This window comes from Stylophora pistillata, chromosome 13 (assembly GCF_964205215.1).
Source record: "Stylophora pistillata chromosome 13, jaStyPist1.2, whole genome shotgun sequence".
NCBI lineage: Eukaryota > Metazoa > Cnidaria > Anthozoa > Scleractinia > Pocilloporidae > Stylophora > Stylophora pistillata.
In genome coordinates this window covers 8355001-8369849 of record NC_142531.1, presented here as the reverse complement: position 1 = coordinate 8369849, position 14849 = coordinate 8355001, and the positions used below count along the sequence as shown (strand labels likewise).

At 36.7% G+C, this 14849-nt stretch overlaps 1 protein-coding gene and 1 long non-coding RNA gene across 2 annotated transcripts; one reads left to right on the top strand and one right to left on the bottom strand.

The window, feature by feature from the left end:
* Positions 1-404: 404 nt before the first annotated feature.
* Positions 405-3494, bottom strand: LOC111342765 (uncharacterized). Its single transcript, XR_002695987.2, has 3 exons — positions 3373-3494; positions 617-692; positions 405-540 (listed from the first exon to the last, which is right to left on the bottom strand). It is a non-coding gene; the product is annotated as an uncharacterized LOC111342765 (long non-coding RNA).
* Positions 3495-4498: 1004 nt separating this feature from the next.
* LOC111342764 (mitogen-activated protein kinase 1) lies at positions 4499-14670 on the top strand. Its single transcript, XM_022949879.2, has 11 exons — positions 4499-4658; positions 4808-4934; positions 5164-5219; positions 6320-6509; positions 9459-9663; positions 10848-10927; positions 11428-11506; positions 12381-12490; positions 12909-12975; positions 13331-13429; positions 14256-14670. The coding sequence occupies exons 1-10, from the start codon at positions 4552-4554 to the stop codon at positions 13402-13404; spliced, it is 1095 nt and encodes a 364-aa protein (XP_022805614.2). The 5' UTR covers positions 4499-4551; the 3' UTR covers positions 13405-13429; positions 14256-14670.
* Positions 14671-14849: the final 179 nt, after the last annotated feature.

Genomic DNA, 14849 nt, shown 5'->3' with positions numbered 1-14849 from the left:
TTTGGAACATTTTAATTACGAACGATTGTGGTTTCTTTGCAAGGTAGCAGTTATCTGCATAACTTTATTATGTAATTTCATAACCCAAAAGAGATTTCTTCCCGCATTCGACGACTCTTATTCGAGCTTTTAAATTAAACATGGCTTGTACTTTTTGGCGTCTACTTAAGTCGTGGAGCAGGTGAAAGACACATTTGAATAACAAAAAGATATTTTGAGTATTATGCTGAGAAATCATTGATTAGTCCTTACACCCTGACATATTTAGACATGGTTAACTGTGTTTTAATGAATATACTGCTACAGCTGAATAAAAAAAACTCTAATTGATCAGGTCTAGTTACATAGTTGGTGAATTAGATCTTGCCTAATAAATGTGTCGAGGCCGACTCCGCCAAGAGCTGTCGGTCTCACATAACCTGTGTTTGAAACTGGGCTCTCTTTCTTGCACTCCTTAGCAGTAACGTCGAAGGCTCCGTCGGAGAAAAAACATTGCGTTCTTTTCCTTTCTGATCCTAGGCGATTACGTGAGGATAAAACCTACATAAATGCAAGTTAAGTGTCTTAATCAATTTTGTTATCCTGTTAATTGCAGTCGACTTTTTTCTGTGTATACCTGTCATGTCGCCGGTCAAGATGTTATATTAGCCCGACAGCAGTTCTCTGTGATAGACCTTACGCCAAAACGATCTCTGAAAAGAAAAATTTATCACAATGGATATTAATAATTTCATAGCTAGAAAGAATATGGTTCAGGTAAAAGGTACTGGAAATTTAAGTGTTGGCCTGAAGTTCTTGTTCGTGTATGCGCGCTTTTCCTAAAGAAAGAGTTATTTTTTTTTTTGTTTGGTTTGGTATTTTCTTTTCCCGCTCAACGAAAAGGGTCTGGGGAATAAGAGATGCTGTTATGTACTCTAAAATGTTGAGATTCTGCAATAATTTCGCCACCCTTCTACACATATTCCCTAAGCAATATATTTTTAACCTCAACCATACAAACCGAGCTAAAAACTTACATACGATCATAGATGTTCCACCAAACCTATACCGATGGCTAATGCCCCTGGCCTACTGGGACAAGAATTCCTGGATTTGAGACCTGGCCTGATACTGACTGGGTCATTGTGTCGTGTTCTGAGGAAGACACTCCACCCCCCCCCCCCCTCACCCCCGCCTAGGAGGGTGAATAGAAGCGTTGGTACCATGTACTCTGACGCATATTGTTACGAAGACTGGATTTAACTAAAATTTGCTGTAGCGATGTACTAAGGGTCGGAACACAGTTGCAGCGATAGGTTTTCTGCAAGAGGCTGCGTGCCCAAGCGTTTCTTAAAAAATCCTGTTAACTTAAGAGCCTCGAAGCTGAAGGAATAGTGATGTTGGTCTAAGTTCAAAATCCAGTCTATTAGTTCATTATTCTCGTTGTTTGAAATTTATAAAGAATCAATAGCTTGGTCTTGGATGTAAACACACCAACCTAAAAGCAGCATTTTGGCATCGGCGACTGAAAGAAATTTCGAGAAATTCACACCCGCTTCCAAAACGACGCATTTTATCGTGCGTCATATGTCAGATATGTGATGGGATTGAAAACTGCCGCAGCGATAAACACTTTCATTGCAGCTTTTCACGGCAAAAGAAGCGAATTGATTGACGTTGACTTGTCCCCTAGACGTACGTGTAAACAGGTCTCTACTATTTTTCGTGCAAAGTAAGCAACACGGAATGCGATGATTTGCTTCAAGTTTAGGCGACTTTGTAATTACGCTTGATGTTTTTTTCCAATGAATACAGATAAAATTCCATCCGAATAAAATCATCTTTAATGAAGTTAAAAATCAAGATCCTCTTTACCTCTGCACGCAAACTTAAAATAGATGCGACAATTTGTATGTTTTCGTTGCTTTTGTAGGTGGAATTTATCGACCGTAAATTTGTTACACTTCACGGAGTATTCCTTATTTTGATTCGAACAACTTAACGTTATAATTCTTGTTTATATGGGAGTACTTGCCGGTTTTGGTGAATTCTTGATTAGTACGTGACTGTTATTAATATTTTTCCCCGTCAGACTGTGAGGTGTCGTGGCCAATTCTTAATCATCAACTTGCTTTGGCAAGAAATGGTAACTTCGTAATTACAAATCCGATATCAATCACCTTTTAACGAGTACATTAGTGGACGCTTGTGCCATTTGTTTACCATGTTAATATTCCCTGTTATAATCTGCCAACGGGAAAAAAGTCACCAATTTTATTATTTCCATCCTCGTTGCTTAGGTCTCTCTCTTTCATGTGTAAAATAAGTTTTCTAATATGAGCCGTTAATTTAAAAGCTTGGGGAAACATATAAGAACTCCAGTCTGCATTAGGCTATAAACTAAAATAGTGGATAGCGTTGTAGCGCGCTCTACTTGGCTACTCAAACTCGGAAAATCCTTAATTTGCTCCGTACATCTCGTGCCCAAGTATTTTGTAGTCGTTTCAAGAATATCCATTTCGCTCTGACGAAGGGCTAACGCTCGAAACGTCAGCTTTTTAACTCTTTACGGTGGCCAATTTACAATTTCAACTTACTTGATATTACCGAAATACCTTGCTACCCCCAATTACCCCCGTTATTCGTTGCAGGAATAAATGAGTTCAATGATATTTTTGTGTTACATTATCTCATTGTTTTAGCAAATACTAAACTGAGCAACTAGATGTTCTACCACTTGCCACCTTCACCTCGGTGAATATTTGCTAATTCGTGGAAAATTGCGGTCCTTTATTTCTTAATGAAAGATCTAGTAAAATTGTATCCATGTAGATGTGTTATTGAGCTGTGACTGTTTCTTCAAAGCTTGATAATATTTTGCGAGTGTTTATTTATTTATTTATTTATTTATTTATATATTTCGGTTGAGGACCGGTCTCAATCCGTACCCCCCTGAAAACCATGCGATTCTCCCCCCCCCCTCCAAAAAGAAAAAATAAATAAAAATTCCTCTAACACCCCCAGGTGATAATTGGTGAATGGTCCTTAAGGAAAAAAACACGAAAAAAAAAAAAAAAAAAAAAAAACCTGACTAGAAGGAAAATGCTCAGAAATATAATTTTCGGGATCTTTACATCATTGCTCCTTTTAATTATATATTTAGTTAATCTCGACTCAATACACATAGAGACAAAAAGTTTTAATCCGACTGATTTAAACATAAGTGCAGTTGTCGCCACAAATCCCTTTAACTTTAGATCAGTTTAGAAAAGGAACCTTATTTTTATTCTGGGTCTGTGAATAAAAGAAAGGTTTCTAGCCAGGGTATCTGACCAATAATAAGTGTTGTTCCCGGTTTTTTTGCAAGAGAACGTAATCGAATCATATACTTACCAAATTTTTCTCAGCGATCTCAAGTTGTTACAGTATGTGGGTGTCCATAACATGTCTCTGTTGTAAACTGAAATATTCGTCGCTTTCAGTGTTTCAGCTCGGGTTGCGTGGGTCAAAGGAAGCCTGAAAAGAGAAAAATTATCGACATGAAATCTTTTTACGATGACGATATTTACAACCGCCCGGTCAACGTCAGCTGAATTCAACTAAAAATTCCCTTTGCAGAGGGAAGTCTACAATTTATCATTAGCTCAGTGTCCAAGCCCTTTACACCGTAACATCTGTATGCATATTTTCCATACTGTTCACTATATTTCCTTAGGGTGCCGACTAGGAGAATCTGTTCAACAATCAAGAACTTCTTTACTCGGTGATCTTTTCCTTTATTCTCGTCACCTTAATGAGGGAATCAGGGGTGATTTTGTAAGGAGATACGAGAGGCTAGTCAAAGGGTAAAAATTTTAACTGTGTACATTGAAATCGTGTTTAAAAGGAGCAACTTATGGCGAAGCAGTCTAAAGAGCGACCAGCTTTTTCCTCTTTTACACAGTAGATAATTTGCCCACCCACCAACTTCCTACTCAAAAATGACAAAAAAGAATCAAACAAAACAAAATTCAGGAAAAAATAACCAAATATGAAGTTCCTGTTATAATTTTACCATCAAGCCGTGGGTTACTCCCTTCCCTTCCGGTTTGATTGAGTGTGTAGGCGTCAATGTGAAAGGATCCGGAAGTTCCAATCGACTTCCTTCATATACTGATATTCACCAGTGGACAAGTAACAGAAATTTTTCATTTATGGTCTATTGAAATTCAGAATTGAAATTTCACGACAGGATTCACGATCACCAAGAGACTCCTGTGATCACTCATTTTTAAATTTTATCCAGATTTGATTTTCTCTTGGAAAGAGATTATACTATATCAAGAAAATCCATGGTTTAAGTGTAAAATCTTTTCTCAGTTTTGAGTGCAAATCAACATTCTCTTAACATTAAGGTATGAATAAAAGAGAGGTACCTTTCGATCGATATTGAAGTTTACAAATATTGCACTCCACACGTGCCTATATTTGCACATCTCGGACAGCATGCTGGGAACAGGGATTTTAGGCTTTTACTGCAGGGTGCGTCAGCCTCGATACCGTGAGTTAGACGAAACGGAAGCTGACTTAAACATGGCGGCGCCTCCACCGCCAGAAGTTGTTCGGGGCCAAGCATTCGATGTAGGACCTCGCTATACGAATCTCAGTTATATAGGAGAAGGGGCTTATGGAATGGTTTGGTAAGGGAGTCGCTGTTGACACCGGCTGTTGCGTTCTTCCAGCAAATTCGAACTGAGTACAGCTTCGCGACTGTATTCGGTTTGGCTATCCATTCACTTGAGTGAAATTATAACGTTTTGTGTTCTTGCTCTTTTTCTTTTTTACACAGTTCAGCGCTGGACAATGCCACAGGACAGAGAGTGGCTATCAAGAAAATTAGTCCTTTCGAGCACCAGACTTACTGTCAACGGACATTGCGAGAGATTAAGATATTACGTCGATTTAAACACGAGAATGTGAGTAGTGTAAAAAAACACGAGTTTAGGATTGGAGTACCCTTGAAGACGGACTCTTGAGAGGAACGTGACGTGTATGGGAACATTCCATCAGCGCTTTAGACTGTTTTCAAGGATTACGTCGGCCTTGTATATCGTACAATGTCCCGTTTTTGAGTTAACTATCTTCTTCATGTACGTGTCACACATCTTGGACCCTGTGGTTGATAATTTCCTACCTTTTTTGCAGATCATCGGAATAATGGACATAATCCGCGCTCCAAACATCGATGACATGAAAGATGTGTATCCTTTGAAAACTACGCTGAGTATTGCAACCATTTCTTCAGAAATGTCTGATTTTCCATGATGGTTAAGGTCGGTGGTAATATGTGCGGAACAATTACACTGTAAATTCGCTTATCTTGAGCAGCTTTCCAAAGCATGAAAATCAAAGTGTTAAAAGAATGACGCATGTCACCCGATGCTTATTAATTTTATGAAACATTTGTGAAAATTGGCATATTTTAAGTTTTATTTCCAGTTCTCAGCGTTTCTTGAGTGCCAAAAAAACTCTCATCCAGCGAAACACTACGTGTTGCAACATTTTGCGATCTGCAACAGCGATTTTCTTCAATAGCCGTGTTAGAGTTGGTTGTTTCTCCTCGTAAGCATGCCATGTTTATATTTTTTTAACCGCAGTACCGGCTGCCTTCCTTTAACAGCTGCACTACTGTAAACGAACTTTGCTTAAAGCGTCATGATTGTAAAATTAAAACCCCAAATATTTTTTTTAATCCCAAATTTGTTAGTTACAATTGTCAAACTTTGTTTTAAACCATTAATACGTTCTTAACCAGTTTATTTTCCCGTTTCATTTTTAAAATAGTACCGTGACTGTCTCTTTAGAGGGCAAAGCTTATCAAATAAAGTCAATTGTTTACGTTGGTCATGTTTTAAAACATGACATTGTGGTGTCTTTACATCTCTTGTTGTCTATTGCTGAATGTTTGTAATGTCTTTGTATTTGGAGTTGTTTTGTCAATACATAATTTAACTAGCTGTGGTTGATCATACAGAGTAGTCTTGAGTGTAAAGCTCTTTGTAACTGCATTGCAGAAGGATGATACAAAAATTCTTATGCAGAAGACATTTTGGAATGAAAATAACTTCTTAGCCATGTTACAACTATATGTTTTAGTGTTAAAAATCACGTAACTTCTGCACTTTAGTGATAATGCTCACCATTAACCAATCACACAGGAGAATCATCATGGATTAGCCAGATGTTCCATTGCAAGCTAACATCTGGGAGGAAGATGTGCAAAGAGGCTTGTGTGATAACCTTAAACTTGTGCTAATCTACCACTGTAGTTTGTTTTCCTTAACCCTTATTTTCCATGTAGCTACATTGTTCAGAGCCTGATGGAAACAGATCTGTACAAGCTACTTAAGACACAGAAATTGAGCAACGACCACATCTGTTACTTCTTGTACCAGATCTTGCGTGGACTGAAGTACATCCACTCAGCCAATGTGCTTCACAGGGATTTGAAACCAAGCAATCTCTTGCTGAACACAACTTGTGATCTCAAGGTACTTGTATGGTAGAATACAATTTTATTGAACTTTCTGTGTTGGATTCCAAGTCTCCTTGAACTTCGCTGTAGTCAAAAAGTTAAAATATTCTGTAAACCTAAATTTATGGTGAAAATCTAATGTAAAAATAAAAGTGAGAAGAACCTCTTGAAGCCCTTTATTGATAGAACTAATAGCTATAACAGAGTAAATGGTTTTGATCCCGGCAGTAAAACTTGATCGTGTTCTCTGTTTGTTCAGATGATGGTTAGTCACTGCAACTGTCATTTTTGACCTCAGCACAAGTAAGCTCTTATGAACCAAACTTAAACCCTTGGCACTCTAGCACATGCATTCATATTCTCCATACTGTCCTTAATTCCTATGATACTGACAAGGTGAATTTGTTTTACAGTCGGGAGTCTTTTTGAATTGATGATCATTTCTGTTATTCGTGTGATGTGAACTTTTGATTAAGGGTGGTACTATGAGGAGAAATTAGAAGCTGGTCACTTGTGGAGGTCAAAGGGTTAACCAACAGAGCTGAATAACATGTGCACACGCTAGGTTTTGGCATGGAAACTCGAATTTTGAGTGGTTCGCTTGGTTCATTTTCTATTCTGTTGTTTCGAGGCATTGTTTTCCTTGCCAATTTTCTTTTGTAGAACAACTTCCAAAAACTTTGTACACCCCTAAATATATTTGAAAATTATATTTCTCATTAAAAACTTTGGAAATAGGTAAATGCCCTCAACAAGAACAAAATGCCTCAGTTTTAAATGCCAGCTTATCATTGTTTTGGTAAATTTCGCTAAATTTTAAACGTAGCATGCTTAAGCCCGTGTTGTCGACCATACACCGTTGATGTTATTCAGCTCTGTCGGGTTAACCATGGATTGATCAGGAACAGGCAGTTTGCACACTCTGATTGCATTGCATTGTGGTAGCATTATTTTCAATATGGTGGTAGAAGCGGCAGAAATTGGCAGATTTTGGCTGAACATTCCGTAAAAGTTAGGCCGTTTCTTTTTCCTTTCACTATGGGTAAATATAATTTGATATTTTCTGAATGTGTAGAAGTATTTTTTGTACATATTTGTCACATATTCAATTGTTCTCAAGGATAAATGCAAGCACTGTTTTTCAGTATGTAATTTGAGACCGGTTTTTCAAGAAGGTCAAATTCATTGTACATCGTAGTTTGAAGTCTTTCAAAGATTTTTATGGCCACCTTGATCCTTCTTCAACAGTCCTGACTAAACATGCTCAAACATGCTCCAATAGTACAAATGCATTTTAACTTAAGTGATGGTGTTTGAGACCCTCTTATTGAGCGAAAAGGCCCATTGGTGCATTTAGTGTGTTGAGTTACATAGCATTACTACTGCAAGGACAATTATGATATACTCAATCATGTTGTAAATCTACTTTCCTAAGTGAAGGAAAATTAACTAATTGCAAGTGTTTTGTATGGTTAATCTTCTATCTTGATCATTGAATGAAGGACAGTTTAATTAGAGCAATGAAAAGAGTCACTTGATCCATGAAAACTTCTACCTTGGCATGAGGCAACATGCCGGAAAGCCGAAAAGCAAAAGGCAGTCGACCATTAAAAGGTGTTGATAGGCCTGTGCGTCTCCTACAATTCACTAGTGTTTTTAAATTTTCTACCCTCAAAGTTCAGCTCTTATTATGATATCTCTTGATAACTTTCCTTTGTGATCTGATAATAAGGGTCAGTTTTTGAGGTGTCATTTCCCCATCTGTATATTCTTGAGGTTTGGCAAAGCCAGATGAGATTGTGTTATAAAGGGAAATATTTTCTGTGTGCACGGTATTTCTTTGTTTTAAAGTATACTTCTCTCCTGTAGAAATAACTCCAGAGATACATTTCTCGAAACCCTTATCTAGGTTTCCTCTATTCTCGAAGAGTATTTTGAAACTGTATGTTTTTACTAAATGTGGAGCGAGACAAATTTGTTCTTAGAGGCGTGGGGCTTCTCCTACGCTTGGTGGAAAAAGTTCATGTATTACAAGGCCTCTGTCTCTTTAATATGCATTAGCATGTCAAGGGTCAATTCCCTGTTAAATAACTTGTGTCCAGGAATATGATGTCTGACTTTGAAATTATTCATCCCATCAATGGTTGTGAGTGCAACTGTTGCCATTTTGTGTCAAGATTCATAGGCAGATTGAAGTTGCGAATCTTTCTTAATAACTTCAGTTGCCTCCTAAGATAGAATTTGTCATGGAGGAATGATGGGAGTTGTGCAGGCCTGCCAAACTTTTTAACTTTCGAAAGAAAAGGCAACAGACAGTGAATCCCATTACAATCTACATATATTCACACTATCTCGCTGCCACCAAAGAAGTTCACCCTAACGCGTCAAGATGCAAATTACTAAATTTTTGTTGTGTGATCACGATGCAACGCAATCAGAGTGCACACACCGCCTGGATCAGGAATATTTATTTTGACCCTGATGACAACTTCCTCACAGGTCAACAAATTGCCTCCAACTTTCAATTGCCAATTAGCCAGGGTTTTTTTCCAAAAGTTTTGAAAAGCAGGGACAATGTTAAAAAAAGAAGGGAGCAAAAGTGAATGATGGCCTAGCAACAATGAAAGTAATGATCAGTCATGAACTAGTGGTCAATAACACAATGAAAAAATGTTGCAAGGCCAAAAAATGTCAGCAACTAAATAAAAACTAATTTGGTCTTCAATACTATGGGTAAAATAGCCCTAACCATTAAAATAACCGCTAAAGCACAAGCACTAAATTAAATAATCTTGGCAGATATAGTAAATAGCTGAATGAAGTAAAGATCTCAGTGCAATGGCTACAACAAAAAACCCTGAACAACAGTCCTTTTTAAAACTATGCACAACCAGACAATCGGGCTACCAAACTGATAAATGCTGCAGCTGAAATATTAACATGTTTTTGTCATGGTTGTTGTCAGATCTGTGACTTTGGCCTGGCACGTGTAGCTGATCCTGAACATGATCACACTGGTTTTTTAACTGAGTATGTTGCAACAAGGTGGTACAGAGCGCCTGAGATCATGTTGAACTCCAAAGGCTACAGCAAGGCTATCGACATCTGGTCTGTGGGCTGCATTCTGGCAGAGATGTTGTCAAATCGCCCTCTGTTTCCAGGAAAGCATTGTATCCTTAAAGTTATTGAAAACCTTTTACAATGTTGAAAGTGATCAGCTGTTCAGAAGAATAGGGCTGCCTTTTAGCACTGGATGTCTCAAGAAACATGCTCCAACTCATTTGTTTATGGAGTAGTGACTCAGTAATATGAACACTTTTAAAAACATGTCCACAGCCTTCTCTTTTAGACCTTAACCTAAGGATGTGGTAGACCTTCACAGGTGTCCTTTGCAAAAATAAATATTAACATGCTATTTAATGCATAACCACCTTAAACCATGTATCAATGCAAAGGAGGTTATGAAATGCACAATCTGGCCAAAAATTATTTTGTTTTAGCTTGATCTAGTCAGAAACCAAATAGGGTGTGACAATCCGAAATGGAAAACATTTCTTTGGGTGAATTAATTGTATATCAAATCTGACTGCAGAATTTCAATCCTGAGGGGTTGGTCTTTATAATGATGTGGGAATTTTCAAGATTCTTATTGCTTTGCTATTTGCTGATCAAAATTTCACTGATCCGTGTCAAATTTCCTTACTTTTTGTGCTGACAGCCAGGTTTCTTTTTTACTTTCATCTATGGACTCTTCCCCTTATCTTTCTCCATTTGCATTTTAGTTTTAAACATAGAGAGATATCAATTACCTTCATTTGCAACCAAAATCAGGAGATGTCTAGGTGATTTAAATTCAAGGATCAGGATGTCATTTATGTTGACATGTTCTAGTTGGCTATTCACACTTTTGGTGGGATAACGAAATCAGTTTGGAAATAAGTTTTAGTTAAAAAACTTCAATATTTTACGAAAATTATTGCCATAAACTGTAGTTTAAATAATAAAACATGAAAAAAAAAACAAACAACTAAAAAAAAAATTGGCCCTCAAAGGTCTACTATATCCTTAAAGCCCCAATAGGCCCCCAATTGGTGATTAAGAGCTTCCAAGCAGTGGGCCCTAAGGATGAATAGGGCTTATTAGAGAGGGGATCACATTGAGAGCACCTATCCACATTTTTATCCCTGAGGGCTTCAGTTGCAATTAACCTTAAAAAAAGGGTCCTTAAACTTACAATATATACAAATACTACAAAAGGCTGCATGCCGTAGTATGATTATTTTTAATCATTTTGCCTTCTTTTGCTTGCCCTTATATCCTAAGAACTGTTATTTCCTTGACAAAAGTTGTGTAGACCTTGATCAGTTGAACCGCATTCTTGAAGTCTTGGGGTCACCATCACAGGATGATTTGCAGTGTATTATGAATGATAAGGTACGATATTACACACTTTGTCTGCATGTACTGAGTTTTCTTGTTTGTGATTAAATTTTGTTACTTGTGACATTTCTACAGTGTACAGATAGCTACAGCCAGCAACTGCCTGGAAGCATGTGATAGTTTATCAGATAGCATTGAATGGAACAAACGCTCTCTAATAAAATTCTATCACCTGCTAGGAAAACTGCCTACATGTATGTCAACTGATGTGCTGAAAACTTGGGAGAGTACTAAATAGAGCTAAACATGTACATAAGAAGTGTTCCTAGTTTTTGTTGCTATTGCTTTTGCTTTGTTGTTTCAATGTGAGAGTATGACTTGTGTTTTTTACATGTGGCTATTTGTATGGGTACCTAATTTTTGGGCATGTAAAGCAATTTCCTCATAGCCTTGGCTTCCGATGCAGTTGATCTCTTATTATTTCCCTGAACAAGCCATAGTGAATCACAGTGGTCTTTTAAGAGTGCATTTTTTTTTAACCTTTCATTTTTTAGGCACGTAGTTATATCCAGTCTTTAGCCTACAAACCAAGAGTTCCATGGCAAAGATATTTTAGTGGAGCTGACAACAAAGGTACCAATATGATTAACATGGTCTCTTGTGCTCAGTTACTCGCAACATCAACTTAGTCATATGTTGTCTGATGCAGCCTTTGATTTGCAACTCTTGCAATGTACAGGGCTTGAGATTGCAACTGATACAGGTGTCAATGCAACCAATATTTTCTCCTTGGCAACTGCCTGATTCTGTGTATGTTTTGAAAAAAAAAATTGAATGAGTCAAGTTCAATAGTACAGTACCTCATAAATGTATTATGTACTTTTACTTTAATTTTGCTTTAGGGGAAAAAAAGAGGAAACTTTGTTTGAATGGTGTGAAAATTTCCACTCTGGATGTTTTTATTTTATAAACAACTCAGTAACATGGCTTCATACTACATAAAATTTATGATACCTTGCTTAAGCCCTCAGCTCCCAGGGGGGTGACCAACACTTAATTTCTCCTTACAATATCAATACAATGTCAAGCAGACAAGTGATGAGAATAAAGAAAAATATCAGTTAGGGTATTAAGGGCTCGACACTAACTTTTCAACTTATTAGCCAAGTGGCTAGTGACATCTTAGATGTTATGACAGTTTCACTTGGTTTACTAGCCAACTAGGCTAATGGAGATCGAATACCAGCAGCCAAACCTGAATTTCTACGAGTCTGTGGCTAGTGGGCTACAGTCAGTGTCAAGCCCTGGTATTATTAGTGGATCTTAACATGCTTTTTCAAACATAACCACTATAAACCATATGGTATCAATGGAAATTATTTCATTTCAACTTGATCTGATTGGAAAACAAGTGGGATGAGACAATCCGAAATGGATAATATTTCTTTGAGTGAATTAATCACATATCAAATCTGACTGCATAATTTCAATCTTTCCTTGTTTACAGCTATAGAACTGTTAGATAAGATGCTAACTTTCAATCCTGACAAACGGATCACAATAGAGGAAGCTCTGGCACACCCTTACCTAGAGCAGTACTATGACCCACAAGATGAGGTGAGAGATGAGCTGTCAGTGTACTACTCTGTATGATAATGGGATTGAGCTTTTACTTCCCTGCTTGACTTGAAAAAACCTTCATGAACTGTACTTGTAGTAGTAAACACAGATTTGTTTTTTGTTGTTGTTGTTGTTGTTGTTGTTTACATTTTAAATTGTTATTTAATTTTCTGGGAGTAGCGCATTTCATTTGTTTTGGAAAAATGAATTTTTTCAAAACAAAACATAAATCAATGTCATTTGAAGAAGTCATCACTAAGGTCGTTTAAACATCAGTCACCACCACCCGCAACATTCCTTCCAAGACTGCCCTCACCTGGGCAATACATGATCTGATAATTTAAATTTTAAATATCATTGTCCTGTTGATAAAACTTGAAGTACAGTAATTATTAGTATTTTTTTTCCTTTGCAGCCTGTGGCTGAGGAGCCATTTAGATTTGAAACTGAGTTGGATGATCTTCCTAAAGAAAAACTTAAAGGTAAAGTTGGTCAGGTGTTGTGTGACATGCATGGTTTACCTTGGACTTGTCTTTTTTGACTAGTTCCCAGTCTTAAGTGTTAGTAATCTTTGTTTAACAATACAAGGTGACATTCAAAATAACCTTCCCCCCCTTATTGTTTCTTATTTACCTTTAACTTTCAAAGTTAATGACTTCCCACTCTCACTTTCAACAATCTTTTTCATTTTGCACTCATACTATCATTCTTCCATGTGATCGATCAGTTTATATTTTGGCACACATTCAATTTTATTACACGGTATGTGATAAAAAAAAAGTGTACAGGTTTACATGGGCTGTACACTGGAACTATTTTTCCTGTTTTTCTGTGCAGAACTTATTTTTGTTGAGACTGCCAGTTATCGAGGGTCACCTTACCTAGGTGACTTTCACCTTGGACAGCAGTGAGGCATAGAATGTGATATTTGAAGAGGTAAGTTATTTTTTGAGTGGTAGATATTGTCTTTGTACCTTTAAACCTCTTTGCACCATAGTCTTTTAATTTTTTTTTCTTTTGTTTGTCTATTTGTATTATACTTATTGAAATGGATGTCTAGTACTGCTATGGTAGTTGCAGTTTCACTTTTCATTAAATTAATTTACTATAGTCACAAAAAAAAATTTGAACCAGGCTCCTGATTATATACTGGACCTCATCAAAAGCAAAAAAAGAAAAAAAAAAAAAAAAAAAAAAAAAAAGCATGCAATAATACATTAATTTTGTGTCATCAACCTGAGTCAGTTAACATATTCTTTGTTGAGTCATTCCTACCATTAATACCCTCCCCCATATACATTTCTACATGTATCTGCAAAAGAAAAAAAAAGGACTCATTGTAAATTATTCTAGGTGTGAAATACTTTGTTAAACACACTCTGGTTGGTTGAATCAACAACACAGCAGACATGTTCTGTAGTGCAATTGCCATTATCACTTTAATTTAAATGTGCTGTCTGTTGCCTCAACCTACTGATATTGAGTTATTGAGTGCTTCACTCAGATGCATTGTTCACTGGTGTTATGGAGGTATATTGTATACTGCAGTATGATATTTTTTTGAAATGTCCCTGTTGACCTCCATTCATGGGACTGGATCATGTTTCTATCTAACTGACTCCCTTTGAGTTTGAAGTCCATGTTTACATGTAAATAAAATTAAAAAGTAGTGTTTTTTTATAGTGCATACAGTGGCTTATGGTTGTGCTAGGTGTCAAATTAATTTTGAGTATAGATATTGATTTCTTTTTCTGCTTTTTAGGAAGACCCACTTGTACAACTACTTGAGAAGTTGAACCTTTGAAATTTTATTGTAAAATTTATATATGTAGTTTTTCATGAAGATTTATAAGGTGTGTGACTCGGAGTTAGTGCTCAATCACTCCTTTGTCAGAAACTTTTCATTTATATCTCTGTATTATATTAACAGTGATTTTTTTTTTTTTTTTTTTTTGCTTAATTTTGTAGCATCATGTAAAGATGATCATTGCCTTTCTTGTGCTCCAGCTTGGCTTACAAGCTGGGCTCCCAATTTTCATTCAATCAATGCATGGTGGCCCTTGAACATTTTAAGGAAGGGGTGCAACTTGGGGTTTTCAAGGAGTGGATCAAAACAAACTCGCTTTAGTTTGTAATGTCATGTTTATGCTTAAAAAATTTGTTGTTGTATTTATGGACTCTGTTGCCGCACTTTTATTATCTTTTTGTCATGGGTAAACCGTCTAAACATGATCAACACTGTTCGTTTTACTTTACCTTGTAAAATTGTCATCAGCGCATGGCACCGTCAATTAAGGGCTAATCTGCAAATTCTTTAAAAAAAAAATGCTAGATTTAACGACACCCAATTGATTTT

What these genes read in the sequence shown, in the direction of transcription:
- LOC111342764 (XM_022949879.2), top strand. Translation starts at nt 4,552, where the DNA reads ATGGCGGCGCCTCCACCGCCAGAAGTTGTTCGGGGCCAAGCATTCGAT. An exon ending in ACACAACTTGTGATCTCAAG is followed by an intron (nt 6,510 to 9,458) that starts GTACTTGTATGG and finishes GGTTGTTGTCAG; the next exon opens with ATCTGTGACTTTGGCCTGGC. An exon ending in TAGTGGAGCTGACAACAAAG is followed by an intron (nt 11,507 to 12,380) that starts GTACCAATATGA and finishes CCTTGTTTACAG; the next exon opens with CTATAGAACTGTTAGATAAG.